The sequence below is a fragment of the Cornus florida genome, unplaced genomic scaffold (assembly GCF_030987335.1).
Source record: "Cornus florida cultivar Cherokee Brave unplaced genomic scaffold, ASM3098733v1 CherokeeBrave_3.0.0_Hap2_Chr10, whole genome shotgun sequence".
Lineage (NCBI taxonomy): Eukaryota > Viridiplantae > Streptophyta > Magnoliopsida > Cornales > Cornaceae > Cornus > Cornus florida.
This window is the reverse complement of record NW_026775580.1, coordinates 84,821,411-84,839,175: the sequence shown is the minus strand read 5'-3', so window position 1 is coordinate 84,839,175 and position 17,765 is coordinate 84,821,411. Positions and strand designations below refer to the sequence as shown.

Sequence of the window (17,765 nt, the reverse complement as noted above, 5' to 3'; positions counted from 1 at the left end):
ACAATGAAGAGATGGGCAAAGCCTAAACTCAGCCACAACAAGAGAGTTGTCGATTCCTAAAGCCCATTTCTTCATGGGCCTATATAAAAGAGTCTTGGGCCATATTCCTTTTACTTATCTTGATTATACAAGTCACACAACTACTCACATGAAAATGCCATAGTAATTGGACAAGGATCATCTTCAGCGCAGGAGATGTCTAGCACAGAATTCGTGGTTGAAATTGAATTGATAAATAAGACCCACTAGTGATGATGCAATCTACTTAATACTGTGCTGGACCTCTTCTGCATCGGAGAAGATCTTGCTCATAGTAATTAGAATCTGCTTGGTTAGTAATTATAAAAACAATTTTTTGTTCTCAGAAAATTATACAAAAACTCTCTAAAATGTGTAGACCGAGTGAAGTCAAAGTAAGAGATTACTGCGTTGTAAATATTTGTGTGGTACGAGTCGTGCACTTTAATTACTTGTGATGAATTGTACAACAAAAGTCATTGAGGCATTTTGCAACTAAATATGATAATTTAAGGATTTTTTATGCACAAAATATATTGAAATCAAGTGACATACATTTTACAACTAAATTCAGTTTTATAGAAACTTTTTTCTAAACTAGAATAAAATTGACACGTAACATACAATTTGAAGTGCGACTTGAAATCTATATATATATATATATATATATGGAAATGATCTCTCGGTTCATTAGTGAGTAAGATATTCATCTACGTCATGCATAGTCATCACTAAATACAAAGAATAATAATTATTAAAAAGATATAACAATCACATCATCCATAAATTTTTTGCTCACGGAAATATAAGACATCGTTAAAATGTATATTGAATATACATGTGTGTGTGTGTGTATAAAAGCACAATTTGAATTGTGAAGTGGGATGAAGTGAGACTTGCGTTTTAGTACTTTGTTGAAAAATGAATGATTGGGTCACTGTTATGATCCGAACAATCCGTAGATGTGTTTTCTTTCTTAAAAAAAAGGTAACATTTTGGAACTTATAGCTTCAATTGTAGTAATTTAGATTGCAGAGTTTGACAGATATACAATAAAGTTGAAGTCAAAGGTTAGTTTTGCTCAAATGGGTGGAGATTAACAACCACCTCGTCACATGGGGATTGGGGCCAGGTCTTTCTTTTTTTTCTTTTTATTTCTTTTTATTTATTATTATTATTTTTTTGTGTAAAGTCCACATCTACTTTCTTTTTTTTTTCAAGTAATATTTATTTCAGCTTTGGATGCTCATTTTAATTGTTTTTCAAAACCGTTTTTGACACTGATCATATGGGACAAAAAGTTGTTAAATGGCAGGTGAAGTGGATTAGTTGTGTCTCATGGCTAATCTTTCTATGTGATGTGTCCAAAAGGCAAAAAGTGGGAGTTGACATGGGTACCTTTGCAATTCTTGTTCGGGGAATGGTGTTGTGTGGTGTCGATATAATATTATTATATTAAATAATTTCATTTGAACATAATTTATTTAATGTTCATGTCACAACTTTTGACACTAACTTAACTTATTTGTAATATTAAAAGAGTTAGTATGTAATTTATTTAATAATTTATTTATTAAAATAATATTATTTAAATTATTAATAATACCGAATCAAACAATATATATTAGAAAAATATAAATTTTCATCCAATCAAATTAGTAAATAGCATCTAATTTACAAAAAAGTAATTATAAGATACAAATTTAAATAGTTATTTTGAAACTTAAATATAAATTTATTTATGACACGTATATGTAAACGGGTATAAACGTGTTAACCATCTCAACTCAAACACGACACAAATAAATAAACAAGTTAATCGTACTGATTTGTTTACGACCCAAATCTGTTTAAGATTAGCACAAATCAGTTTAACTCGTGTCGTATTCGAATCATGTTAGCCGGTTATATCAAACTTTGCTACCCCTAAACATGGGGGCAAGCTCCAAAGGTGTCATGTTTGTTTGTCAAACAGATTTTGTTCTGCATTCAATTGTCCTCATTGTTTATACGTGTGCACAATTTCATTTGAATTATCGAATACAATATAATACTTGTGCTGCACTATAACTAATCCAAATTCTTATGTCAAATCTCAGATTATATATATAACAAGAAAATGCGAATCCAAGAATACTCATTCTTGATGTTTTATGCATACAAAATAAGAAATTGCAACAAAATCGAACAAATAACTAATAACATTTTTGATAAAAAATTTAGGCTTAACAAAATCACTAATCAAATTACAAACACCTAATTGGAAGCATCAAATTAAAGACTTGAACTTGTAATTAGTTTAAAATTTAAATTTAAGACATTAATTCAATGCTCAAAATACACCGTAACTTAATTATCTGCTTTTATTCTTGGATTAACCTATTAAAAAAAGAAAAGAAAAGTGCAAACCAGAGATTTATGGTGCTCATTTAACTTGCCAAGTGTCAATGAAGAATCCTCATATTAGTTAGAGCCATGTGGTGACAATTGGTTTGCAGATATGAGGTGCAAATGAGTCTCTTATCATATACTATGAAGTTTGATTAAGAAGCTACTGCAAATATTTGGCCCCATTTGCCTCTTGTCTGGAGGTGGCCTGTCCTGGCAAGTGCCATGGTCAACTTATTAGCAGATCTTACACCCAACTAACAAATATATATGTGTGTGTGTATCTATATATATATATATATATATATATATATATATATAATTTATGCATATTTGAGAATTGTATAAGATTGTGCACAGATGGGAGTGCCATACATATATAGTGCCACATCATCATATACATAAAAAGATATCCTTATTCTTCAGTATTTGCATGCTAACTTGTTTTTTCTTTCGTCGCCCATTCTTTTTGTATCTGTTCTTTTGTCGTAGTGCGCCCCTTACCTCTTTTTTGTAATGTTATGTCATTGTACACATGAGACAATTTTTATTTGCAGAGACAATTTTTGGATTATTTGTGTTCAATTAAATATGTAAAATCTCCCCAAATAGAAAGACAATGGAGGAAATACTTAAAATTTATGGTTCTATATTAAATTGACATGGCCATCCGGTAATTAAAAACCGACTAATAAAATTGGCACGTTGAAACTCTAATAATAATTAAAAAATAATAATTTGTTGAAATTAATTTTGTCAGAGCATCCCTTTTTTTTTTTTTTTTTTTTTTTTTTGGTGGGGGGAGGCAAACACCACTAAATGAAGAATTTCTCATGGAATATGATCCAGAACAAAATCGGTTGAAATATTGTTTTGTGAGAGTTTCACAATCGAACGAACCACCTCATTGTTATGTCGAAAAACATAACTAATATTGAACGAGGCAAAATTTTGGAGCAAATACACTCTTTTTTTTTTTTTCACATATTAATATGGGTACTACCTAGTCTCAATTTTGCAGATGGTAGTGTTGGGATATGTGTGCCCTAGCATAGCAAATTCTTATTTTGGATTGTAAAAGTCATGGTTCCTTATCTGAATATTATTATTAAAGTATTATACAATTGGTGAATAGAATGTATTATTTTTCGATTCATTATAGAATTGATTGTGTCCACTTGATTACAAGATATATTTATATATGTATGTAAAGGCAATTAATACTATGTTATAAATTAGTAACCATAAATGGTTCAAAGTCGGTAATTATGGATGGACATTTAATTAGTTAAGACTTAAACTGAGTTCACGATAAATTGAGATATATTGTAAAAGTTGTCGTATGCAATTGCTCTCTATCACAGTCATGGCTTTTGACTCTCAAGTATGAGAGAAGTATAGACTCTTTTATTAATTAATAATTACTTTGATTTGTTCGGCGGATACCTCGGGATCCTTAGATCGACACTTTGGGTAGTATGTAATTAATAGTTAGAGGTCTATATTCTCAATATTTGCATCAGTGCTATTTGTATTTATTTAGTTTTAATTATGGTTGACCACAAATTAAATTCAAAGGCCTTCGTATGTTTTAGACAAATGTTTTCTAGATATATATTTATTTAGTAAATTATTATTTTTGTCAAATAAATATATTTTTGTGATCGAGCCGGAAATAATCAAAGGTAACAAAATAATTATATTAATTATATTGTCGGATTGATGGCTTTAATTATCCGATAAATAATTATGTATAGAGGAGTCAAAGTGCAACATTGACTTAGAGGTTATTTACTATTTAATTGGAGTGCAATTAATTTCTTTTAGTGGAGTAGAAATTAATTTATAAATTAATTGAATTGGGTCAATGGTTTAATGGACCGAACCAATTATTAATTTATAGGAGTCAAGAAAATAGTAAGCTCAAAAGGATTCTCACCAATAGCCCAAGTTGATATTGTAGTCCTGTTAGAATTGAGAAAGTTGAATTAGAGATGGAGAATGATTTAATGTTTCCTTTTCTTATTTTATATTTTGCCTATATATACAGGGTTCATGTATATTTTAAGTGTGACTTTTAGAACAAGAAAAATGAATACACTTTCTCTCTCTAGATTTTAGGGTTTGTTTTCTCTTCTAAAAGGAGGCTATCACAAGTCTAAATTTCAAGGTCATTCATCAAGGCATATTGGTGATTTCTAAAGGGAAGATTATAATCAAGAAGAAGGAGAAATGATCTTACTAAAGGGATCTACAATAAGTGAGAACATTCATTTTAGAGAAAAGATTAAAAGGTTTACTCAGACCTTTGATATAAGTATTCAATCTGTTTATTGAATCATACATCATCCTTTATTTATTTTTGTATAAAACTTGTCTCTATGTGATGAATCAAGATCCATGATTACAAATTCCTTAAAAAAATTTAAAAATTTGCACGTTTCCCAATAGGTAAGTAGGTGGGAGTGTTGAAAATTACACTACTCAACACAACCCTGGTTTCAAAATTCTCTCTTTCCTTGTTATACTGTGCTATTGTTTGAATTCATTAGTGTCTGTTAAACATGTTTGGTGATTGAGGTCTCACAGCTAACAGGGATTGTGGGATTAGCATACTTGACCAAAAGCTTAAAACTAGGGTTTTTATCGGACCATCTTTGTCTTTTTTTCCGGTTATTAATTTGCTACCATAATCTTGGATTCAGCAACATGGTTTTGACAAAATTGGGATAATAAACTCGTTGATCCAAAGGTGACCAATGTTCAGATATTATGGCTAGAAAGTTGAGCTCCATGTCTCTCTCTCACTGGTGTTGTGCCCTAAGGCATTGAAATCACTTTTTCTTAACAGTGATTAAAGAATCAGTTTAAAGGTTATTTTCCTATTACTACTAATAGATTAGGTAGAAAGTCAATTAAAGTGTACTTTGGATTGATGTTATGATGTTGCCAGCCATGCAGTCAAAACTCATAAGCACATAACTTTTAAAGTATTTTTTTGAGTTAGCTTTTTTTATTTTTTTAATCAATCTTTTAATTTTCTTCTATGCTGAAAATAACAAAATTTTCTCATTCAACTCATTCAATTTTTACATAAAAATGATAACTTTTATATATCGAGCATTATCAGATTAATAATTCTTGTTGATGTTAAGTATAATCGTGACTGCATAATTTTGTATGTGAATCTTACTGTGTGACTGCAAGATTTATGTATATATGCACACACATATAAATACATATTTATACATATATTTGTAATGCACCAAAGCCAAGAATCAGTGCATCACTTGGGGGACATAAAGTGGAAGAGCCTTCTTCTATGTGGGTTCTTGGTTCCATAACTGACTTCTCTTTAAGCAGCACAAAAAATCTAGCAAAAAAAACACAGAAAGTGAAGGTAAGTGTGTGATGTGTCACTACTCACTGCCCAAGCTGTGGGGTCCAGTGAAACACACACTAATAAACATTATTAAATTCCTGCCCTTTTTTTATTTTTTAATCTCAAAATGCACCATGAATTACGCTGCCTCTTCTTACCATTTCCTTCCAATATTCTCTCTCTAGATTTTGACTTCCTCTCTCTCTCTAGATTTTGACTTTCATCTTGTTTCACCCTTGAATACAGATCAGAAGTGGAATAGAAGAACTGAAGCAGAATGTAATCTGATATATAAAAAATGAGAAAGAACCCATATCAGTTCACATTTCGAAATCAAATAAATTGTTTTATTACACACTAACCACTTTTTTAATTGGGTGAATTAAATGGGCATTGGGGTTGATGAATTGGGTTCCTTTGAAAGTCAACCAGAAAAGCCTAGCATTTGATGAAATCATAAAAGCCTTACCTTTTCTATTCACTCTACTGAATTTTTTACCAACAAAAAATGATCACACTGTCATTTTTGTGTTATTATTGCTTCTTCAATATACTGCTCTCATTTGAAATCTTTCCTTCTGGGCATCAAAACTTATATCTGCCTAGGATTTGAATACCCCTTTCTCTATCACTCTCTCTCTCTATATCTATATATATATATATATATATGTATATATATATATATATTTTACTTGCAAGTTCCTTTTAAGGTAAAAATAATTGGGTAAACAATTGGGGTCTTTATCACAAAGCCTGCTTATATCATACATTACCCAAATGCCAATAACCTGAAAAACATCCCTGGTGTATCTTCATTTGGGTGTTTTAGATTTGTGTCTGGTGACAGATGGGATTATTTTGGTTCTATGTTTCAAGCCACAAGCTACAATCTTGGTGAGTTTTCCTCTCTCTTTCCTGGAAAACATGGATTGGATTTTCTTTGAAACCAAACAACAAAGCTTCCTTTCTCCATCACAACAACCATATTTTCTCTCTGATCTATCTCCCCCTCCTCCTCAAGTTTCCAATCTCCAATCTGGTTTCAGTTTGAACAACAAGGTAAGTCCAAGCATATTACTCATCATTGTAATTCTTGCCATTATCTTCTTTGTGTCTGGTTTGCTTCACCTCCTTGTTAGATTTCTACTGAGACCTCCGGTGAGAGACCCTGATGATTTGGACAATGTGACTGCTCTTCAAGGTCAGTTGCAACAACTCTTCCATCTTCACGACGCCGGTGTCGATCAGTCTTTCATAGACACGCTCCCTATCTTCAACTACAAAGCCATTATCGGAGTAAAAGACCCTTTTGATTGCGCCGTGTGTTTGTGTGAATTCGAGGGTGAAGATAAGCTGAGATTGTTGCCCAAATGTAGTCATGCCTTTCACATGGAGTGTATAGATACATGGCTATTGTCTCACTCCACTTGCCCTCTTTGTAGAGCTAGTTTGCTCCCTGATTTCTCTCCCAACAATAGTTGTTCACCAATAGTCCTTGTTCTTGAATCCGGGAGTGAGAGCTCCAGAGAGATTGTCTCCGACAGAGATGGTGGTGGTGGTCTGGGCAGTACCAATTTATCAGCAAGAGCAAATTCCCATCTGGGATTTCATTGTGAGGAAGATTTTGGATCGACCCGGTTCGATATTTCGCATAAATCTTGTGAAATTCAGGTGAAGGATGATCCAAATCAAGAAAAAATGGTGGGTGCAGAGGAAAAAGTTGTGCCTATTAAGCTTGGAAAGTTTCGGAATGTTGATGGTGGTGGCGGTGGTGGTGGTGGAGGTGAAGGTAGTAGTACTAACAACAGTGTTGATGCAAGAAGGTGCTTCTCTATGGGGTCATTTCAATATGTGATGGATGAGAATTCATCATTGCAAGTACCCATTAGGACTCCATTGAAGAAACAGTCAAGCAAGAAGCCTAATCTGCCGCCATTAAACCCCGGTCACAGGACGGCCATTTCTGAATATGACTGTGAATCAAGAAGAGATTTCAATGGTTTTGAGCCATTCAAAAGTGTTGAAATTCATGGTGGTAGCAGCATTAGTAATGGCAATGACAATGGGAACGGGAAATCTTTTGGGAGGAGCAAAAGGGAGAGCTTTTCAGTGTCGAAGATTTGGCTAAGGGGGAACAAGAACAAGGCTAATTCCACTCCGGTGGAGTCGTCCAGGAGGGCTTTTTCGTTCCGGTTTCCGGTGCACCGGGATATATTCGCCGGCGACGAGTGGAAGGCCAAGAATTGTGGGAGTGATGCAAGGAAGGCCAAGTCTGAGATTGGGACAGATAATTGGAATTATGGAGGAGGGAGTGAATTTGGTTGTGATGAGGAAATTCAGAGCTGCAATAGTTTGGAATCTCAAGCAAAAACACCATCTTTTGCTAGGAGGACTCTGCTTTGGCTTGTGGGAAGACAAAACAAGGTGGTTCACTCATCTTTCTCACCCAATGTGTAATTTTTTTTTTTTAATTATTTTAAGTTCTTGCTTTACTAGATACTTTTTCAGTTTGATTTCTTTATTCTGGAAGGCAAATTTGGAATATGGGTATTGGATAATATCACAGAAAGGAAAAGGAAAAGGAAATATGCAACTAGGACTGAGATTTCAATACAAAAATATATGCATTTTACTGTAAAATGTTTGTGTTCCATAATTTTTTTTTCTGTTTTTTTATTCCATAATTTTTTTTCCTTCTTTTTAAGTACTTTTGTTTTACTTAACTTGGTCCTAAATAAGTAATTCATTTTTTTTTCCCCTCTTTTTTCATTTCATTTTTACTTTAATCTAATCATGCCCAATGTTTAGTTGTTAATGAAATTGATTTTTCATTTCATTTTTACTTTAATCTAATCATGCCCATTGTTTAGTTGTTAATGAAATTGATTTATTTTGGGCCGACAAACAAGTCTTTCTCAAATGTGACAAAAATTCTTTTTGACAATTATTGAAGACTTGTTTTTAACTTCAAAAACCTTTATTGTGTCAATTTCTTATTTATCACTTTAAAAATAATTAGCTTTCAACATAATACTAAAAGGGCCTTCAAAGATTGAATTTTTCAACATAGTTGGTAAATGAGACAAATCTCTGAATCGACTTATTTATCTCATAAATTAATATGAGTAATTTATGTTCAAGTAAATTCAATTCACAATTCTTAGACAAAACTTAGTAAACTAATAAATTTTTAAATATATTATCTTATAAAATATCTCTTGCAAACATAACCATGCGTATTTTAAGCCAAGTTTGAATATTTTGATCTGTCTTATAACAAACCATACTTCATCTTGTATTTCTTTATAGAAAATAGATTTTTTTTTTTTTCCTCTCAATTTAATCTATGAGAATAATTAATTAGTCCTATTTATGGGATTACCATTTTATTCTCTAAGTACAAAAAAACAAAAGAATAGCTTATTAGAAAAGCTATAGTCATAACCATTCTTTTATTGACTTTAAATGCTTGTAGGGTTGGTTGTTCGTTGTCACCATTAGTATGTGTGAACGAAGGTTCGAGTTCAAAGGACACTCTTGAATGATAGAAAATTCCAACTTTTCATTCTCTTATTTACTTCTTCATTTTCTTTCTCAAGTTCTTTTACGAATTAAATTATAATACTAAGATGTTCATGAATATTTTCATTCCTTTCGCTCCGTAAAATAATTTGTATGTATTTTTAGTGCTTGATTCTCTTAAAAAATTTACGAAGAAAAAAAATTATTAAATCCTAATAAAAAATAATTTATTTATCAATTTTTAATAAGTTATTTTACACGTTTCATCCATTGAACTTGATCTCGACCTCGACATAAATCTTTGCTGTCGAAAAAAAAAAATTTATATATATATTTTACGTCAAAAAATTTTTAAAAAAAATTGAAAAAAGATATTTTACTCTACACAAACGTATTAATGAGAAATAGACTAATGGAGTAACCAGGCGTTAGAGATTGCCTCATGCCACACGCTTCCTCTTCGTATAGGGCATGTTTGATGTTATGTTTCTCTAAGTTAAAAGTGATTTAGTTTGAAAAGTCACTTTCAGCAGTGTTTACTGTTTAGGACATAATTTGCCCCCATGTCAAGAATATTAATGATATAATAGTAATATCAGTCCCCAATTATATAAATCAATCATATTTATTCGATTTTCAAACTTCAAATCAATAATCTCAACCTTCAACAGTTTTTCAAGAAATAAATCACTTTAATAGAATTTATGACAACACCAACCACGCACGCCAAGTCCATCCTATAATGGTTGGTTTATTTGGTGCTGTCAACGTGAATTTTGATTTAAAAAATTCAAAATCTCAATAAATGTTTCATTTAATTCATTTCAGTTAATTGAACTTGAAAGCTTTTTCAGTGGTTGGACAGCAAAGGTCATTGTGGTCACAGGCTGTTGCATTTATTGGGAAGGCATTTTCAAGTGTAAAAATATAGATGGGGGTATTGATGGACTAAACATTAATGGGTGATGTTATTACTGTCACGAGAACCGTTGAGGGCTGTTGTCTGGTGTTTATATATGTGACCCAACACCACCTCATCTTCTTGTCCCTCTTGCATACGCTTAAAACCTTTTTATTGTTTTGTTGACCCGTAGAAATTACCATTTGTGTCCTTTCCCTTTCCTTCCTTCATGGTCGATGTGTGTGGGTGTAATGGAAAATTCGAGAATTGCTTAGGTTAGGATTAACTTTTGTAAAATTTAATTCATCTAAATCGCTATCGTTTTCACGCTCCACACGCATTCTCGCTCCTCCTAATTTCACTCTATGTGATTTTTATTTTGTTATTTTTGGGCTTCTCCTCTCACTCCGGCTCCCGTTTTGTATGACTTAAGTTTGTGTAAGATTCATATATATATATACACACACACATACTAGCCACAACTTACATGGCTTATATATTAGATGAATAACAATCCTGAGTTTTTGCAAGACATGGAGGAGGGTTAGAATATTTATTAGTTTAAAATCAAATGGGCAAGTTTAATTCAATGGACAGGTGTTAAACGGGCTGGGCAGGACTAGACCGGTCCTAAAATATCTGGACCCAGACATGGTTCATGCTCGTTATTGTTTGGGTCAGGCCGGGTAGTGATGAAATTAAAACGAAGGTGCAAGGTCGGCCCAAGTTCAGGGTTTCCACCTTTTGTCAAATTGGACTGCCCACAAAATGTGGAACCAAAGCACGAATCAAGCCTTTTACAGATGGGGTGTCCATTAGTTGTGGAGGCCCATTTGGATGATTTATCATTATTATTATTATTTTTTGTCAAGATACACACTTCACTCACACACATTCATTTTGTCTTTAGACGATTCAAACCTTACTATCCATTTTAGTTTGTTGTGAATTTAAAATTGTTTAACTATTCATTTGTATCCATTTTGTCCTTTGGAGATTCAAACCTTCACCATTCATTTTAGTTTATTGTGAATTTAAAATTGTTTAATTATTCGTGAATTTTGATAACTTTTCTATTCTCAAAGTAATTATATTTGAAATATGGTTCAATTTTGTAAAGTATAATACTGCATTTCTAGCTATTTATTAAAATTGGAATAAAATAAAGTAGATTGAAATCCTTTTTATGAAAAAATTACATCATTATCTATGGTGGCCAACAACTGGATCATCATCTCCAGGTGACAAAATCAACTTAGCACTTCAAGCCGGTCAGCTGGAAGTGGCACCCAGCCCTCAACTTCTGTCGGATAAGAAAAAAAATTCAAATCTCCTCATTGCAAAACAAGCATCAGCCAAGAAATAACATCTATCAAGAATGGTAGTGTTAGCAAAAACACTGAGTTTTTTCATTTATTCTTATCGTTAACCTCATTTTTTTCAAACAAGGAAAGAGTAACGTCCTTATATCTGAAAAGAATAATTTTTAAAAATGATACTCTCACTTATTTATAATCATTGTAATCCCTAAATAAATTATAATTAATGTTTAAAATCTAGTCTATAACTTTCCACCAAAATATCTATATATTTATAAACTCTTCCCTTCTAAAATATACCAACTTTTACAAACTCTTCCAAGTTTAAGAATCTTCCATTCCGTATACAATGTTTCACAATTTAACATAAATGCAGAAGACTTTAAAATTTTATTCTACTCATCTAGGTAGAGTCCTCAAATAGATGACGTAAATTGATCGATACAAATAGAGTGTGCATGACGTATAGCATACTTAATTGTTATTATTAAAAGAAAAAAAAAAATCACTTATTAAAATGTCATTATAAGTTGATAACTATCATAAAGGGTTATAGTATAGTAATTCTATCTCAGATTTCAATTTTGTTCAATATTTTACTTATGTGTCGGATTGGAAGGGACATGTAATTCCGACTATCCCATGTAATAATTTATCCAAAAGAAAAATAATAGATGTGTGAACTTATATATATATATATAAACAAGTAATTAATATAACAGCTAGGAGCCAAAACAAATTTTCCTTTTTTTTTTTTTTTTTTAATTTTTTAGCAAGTATAGACTCATTATGTCGAACCATAAACCTCCTATGGGGAAAAGATGGGTAGATACTTAAAACTAGATCAATGCAACCAAAAAAAAAACCATACTTACACATGTCATGATAACTTAACATAAAATTGTTATTAAAAAAAAATTTGTTATTAAAAATAATAATAATAATAAAATAGTGATATGAACCAAGCAACTCAACCGAAATGAGAGGCCTAACCGCCTAAGCCTCCCCGGTCCTCAAATGGACTTGTTGCATCTGAGCGCTTGGAGACTGTGATGCCACAATATTGGCATTACATGAAAAGAAGAGAGCCCAACGTAGCCAAGAGATAAACTGCCGACAGAGATACAAGTACTGATCATGTGGACAATATATGTGTATATATATATATATATATATATCATTAATCTAGTAGCTAGTATTGATGCAGGCAATTCATCCTTGGCTCCATTGGACTTCCTTCTACTCATGCAATGCCATAAAATGGGTGATATTAATTCTCTGATCTATGAGTCATCGAGATTAATTTATATTTGTTATGGGTTTCAGTATGTGCACTGGTACTGGTATATATAGAGAGAGAGGCAAAAAGGTTGATGAATGAGAGAATATTGGAGATATATTCGGAGCCAATTAATTTTTAGGAATGAATATATAAGGCTTCATGGTGACCCCGACATTCTCTTATCAGCTAAAAACTTTCTTTCATTTGGTCAGCTCACATTTGGTCCAGGGACAGAGCTAGAATTTCAAGTGAGGAGACACACTGCCAAAAAAAAATAATAATAATAATACAGAGTACATATACATACATATATATATAACAACTATAAAATTTAAAAAGACAAAGAAGAAAAAAATTATTAAAATATAAAAGGAAAGAAAAAAGAAAAAACTTTAATAAGAAATAGTTAAAAAGTTTCAATTGAGGAAGGAAAATTTGACTTTTTCCACTAAAGAAATTTAAGGAATGTGAAGAGTAAAAAAATAAAATAAGAATATAATTTTATGAACTACAAATTTGAGAGGACACTATATAAATTTTTTCATATATATGAAATTTTTTTAAAAAAATTACCACATAGGTTGCTGACCAACTTAGGAGGAGCACGTGCCCCCAGGCCTTCAATGACTCCGTCCCTGATTTGGACCCAATCAAAGATTTGGAATGGTTGACACATTTTTTGCGTGTGGCTTATTGTATGAATATAGAATATATATATATATATATATATATATATATATGTATGTATGTATAACGATAAGGGAAGGGCCGTGGAGAAGTGGAATTGACTAATGCGACGTATATGAACAAAGGTGTGGTCTGGCTTCAGGTGGCAGTGTCTCGTGAGTCACGAGTCATGAGTCATGGCATTGTGAATGTGCTTTTGCTTTCACTGCCAAAGCATTTTGTTAAAAACATGAAGAGATGTCCTACCATATCATGAGCCAAAAGTATGGGTTCATAGTAGGGTTTATTCATGACTTCATTATCTCTACGGAATCATGAAAGATAAGTATTAATGCCCTGCGAATTCATCAAAGCACAAAGGATGTAATGATGGAGGAAACTATCTTTGGGCCCACACTGTTTGTATTTTTTATATCAGGTTCATGATGAGCACATACATGAGTCATAAGTAGGCCAGTAAAACATTTGGTACTCACCTTGCCTCCCCTCGCCTCGTTTAAAATAATTAAATATATGATTCTAAACTTACGAGTTGGAACGAATGTTGAAATTGAAAATTCACACCGTTGTGAAGTGAAATGGTCGTCCACCCCATTCATATTGATAAATTATAAATTTACTATTATAATATATTTTATGCTAAAAATATTACTTCTGAGGGTGCTACATGGGCTGGCCCCACAATCCATATAGTGCTAAATTGTGGACTTGATCAACAAAGAAGATTTAAATACACGCTCATTATACTGGATATAATTCATTCAGGTACCGAATATTCATCCTTCCATCCAACCTACCTATTCGGCTGCAAAGTATAGTTCAAGAAAAAGTGTTAAGTAAATGTAAATAGTTCAAATATACCTATCTTAACCTTAACTTGGCACCACAACAATCTCAGGCCTAAAGTGATCCTTCAAACTAGCCCTTGCACTAGCAAAACTCGACAGCAAATTCCAATCAATAAAGACTTGGTTGCTCAACTCACCTCTCATATTGCATCTCTTTGCCCCTCTCTCTTCTCATAATGCATTTCTCTACTCATATGGATTTCATTGTTTACATTCATTATATTTGTAATACAACTACAGAAATACTTTTCATCCTTGTCTCACCCTATTCTTCTCTGATAAACGAGTTTGGAATACTCTATTAAATATATATATACTCCTTTAACCTTATAAAATTTGTCCGCTTTGAGAACTGTGACTCACATATTGTATGGCGACGTAATTTACTCCATCAATATATCCTTTCATGTGTGTGCTCATCATGAACAGCATATCAAAAATCACAACTGTATGGGCCTAGGATAATTTCCTCCATCATTATATCCTTTCTGATTTGATGAATTCATTTCTCTCTCTCTCTCTCTCTCTCTCTCACACACACACACACACTCATTGTTTCTTGCAATATGACACATCTTTTCCTTTTTGCAGGGCACTAGTACTCCTCTTTCATGATTCCATAGAAATAATGAAGCCATGAATAAACCCTATGAGAGCCCATACTTGGACATCTCTTTCTTGTTCTTTACAAAATGCTTTGGCAATTATTGAAAGCAAAAGCACATTCACACAATGCCACGAGACACTGCCATCTGAAGACAGACCACACACCTTTGATCATATATATCTCAAACTTATCATCTCTATCTTTCTCTCTCTGGATTCTATATTCCTGCAACAAGCCAGTAAGCAATTAATCAACAATAAATGTCAACCATTCCAAATCTTTAATTGGGTCCACATGTGATCGAGCTGACCGAATGAATTAAAGAAAGTTTTTAGATGATAAGAGAATGTTATGGTCACCATGAAGCCTTGTTGATCTCATTCATGCCCTTTGGATTGCACCACAGTCACATGCCTAAAGTTAATTGGCCAGGACTCGGAATATATTTCCAATATTCTCTCATTTTATCAATCCTTCTCTGCCTATATATATATATATATATATACCGGTACCAATGCACACAAACCCATAACAAATATAAACACATCTCTCACTTAGAGATCAGTTGATTATCATCCCATTTTATGGCATTGCCTGAGTCGAAGGGAGTCCAATGGAGCCAAGGATGAATTGCCGGCATCAATACGAGTACGTACTAGATTAGTCTGATCGATATATATATGGATATCTATATATATATATTGTATCTCTGTCGGCAGTTTATCTCTTGGCTACATTGGGCTCTCTTCTTTTCATGTTATGCCCAGATTATGCCATCACGTACAGTCCCAGAAAAGCCAGCACCATGTAAGAAAAATGATTAGTTAAGAGAACAAAGCCGCGCGAAATGAGAGGAGCCTGTCCAAGCGCTCTGGTCATTTCACTTGGGTTGCTTGGTTCACTTTCTATATCAATACTCTCTCGATTAAACATACAAATTTTGTCATCTCATTTTAAGTTATTATGACGTGTTGAATTCAATTAGTACCAAGAACTCCCTCTTGTTTAGAATTCAAGAGATCCTTAGAATTCAGAGAATTAATATCCGGGACCCTCTCATTTAGAGGATAGAGAATAAGAGATAGGGAATATAGGAGCTTTTCTTTGGCATTTCAATTCAAAATGCATCATTGAGAATTCAATTCGATACGGACGTAAGGTTTTTCAAGTATATATGATAAGTTTTCTTTCTTTCTTTCTTTCTTTCCGACTATGGGGAAGAAATATTCAATACTCGGGAACCTTCGTACCTGTACTAATTAAAATCACCATATTTCTTTTGATTTTAAAAATTAACAAATTAACATTGATTCTGGTACCTTGGAGTATTGAATATATTCTCCGGGTTTTCTAACAAATGGTCATCATTTTCGTATAGCAGCTTTATGTTTTGTTTGGTAAGAAAGAAAAAAATTGGATGAAAGAAAGATAAGAAGGAATGGATGAGACACTTAGGGAGAGATTGTGTTTTTCTTTCTTTTTTATTTGGTTGGATAGAAGAAAAGAAAATATGCTTATAATTTATTATGTTGGTTGAGAGGGAAGGAAATAGCAAGTTATAATTGTTTTTACCATTATATCTGATATTTTATATAAGATAGTAATGTAATTTAAAACTTGTATAATTTAAGATAATATTTAATTTAAAATTTGTATAATTTAGAATAATATTTAATTTAAAACTTCTATTAATAATTCACTTGTCTTCCTTCATTTCTTTCACATATTTTAAAGCAAATTAAAATTTGATTTTCCAAAAAAACACATAGTAAATACCCTGGCTATTATATACGTTTTGAAGGTGAGCTAACGTTAAGAAGTGGCTATTTTTTCTTTAAATAATAAGTATACTATATATCTCATTATTATTATGTGAGATCTATTTGCTATGCTACGCAGACACACACGAGCACAAAGGAGAGGACTCTATACGACATATGCATGATTAGGGTTGAGTTTTAGTGGTCTAATGCCTTTCACATTTTTGTGGAGATTAAGAAATATTGTATAGAGAAAAAATCTTGAACATTGGACCATTTGTAAAAGTGGTAAATTGAGGAATATTTTAAAAGAATAGAGAATTATGTAAATGTTTATAAATATGCATTTATTTAAGTGAAAGTTTTAAAGTTCTGAAGACTAAATTTTAACCCTATATTGTAATACATTTAGAGAGGAAAATGTTTATAAATAAATGACTTAGGTCGATAGAGAGGTGTGCGACAAGAATATAGATGATGAGGAATGCAAATGAAATGAAATGAAATGTGTATGGATCCCATGAAATTATCACAAGAGAGTTGACAGAAGAACAAGATTATTTCTTTCTAAATCGATCTATTAAAGTTGTGCTTCATCTATTACCGTAATCAACCATATCAAAGTTGTGGTTTTTATTATTTTTTATTTATTTTTTTTGTAAATGAGTAACTTCTCATAATATTATGATAAATTTTAATTTGTAAATTTATGTGGAATTATCATAATATTATGATGAATTTTAATTTGTGATTTTATCTGGAATTAGGTGAGGTTTATTTAGCTACTTTGTGAGCTTATTTAAAATTAATTTTTTAATATCTCATAACATTCGCAAGAGGGTATTAATTAGGGAAAATGATACACATCACCAATTTTAATTTATGATTTTATATGGAATTATGTGACTGCTTATTTGTCAGCTTATTTGGCTATCTTTTGTGTTTAAAAATAATTTTTTATATAGAAAATATTATAGGAAGGAGAGAAAAAATAGCAAAACTTATAATTAAGGAATCCAAACATAATTTTAATAACTTGTATTCAATATTT

The 17,765-nt window shown here is 32.0% G+C and overlaps 1 protein-coding gene across 1 annotated transcript; it reads left to right on the top strand.

The window, feature by feature from the left end:
• Positions 1 to 6,518: 6,518 nt before the first annotated feature.
• On the top strand, positions 6,519 to 8,428 carry LOC132279555 (RING-H2 finger protein ATL13-like). The gene has a single exon (XM_059781570.1). It carries the CDS (start codon positions 6,713 to 6,715, stop codon positions 8,243 to 8,245), a length of 1,533 nt encoding a protein of 510 aa, XP_059637553.1. The 5' UTR covers positions 6,519 to 6,712; the 3' UTR covers positions 8,246 to 8,428.
• Positions 8,429 to 17,765: the final 9,337 nt, after the last annotated feature.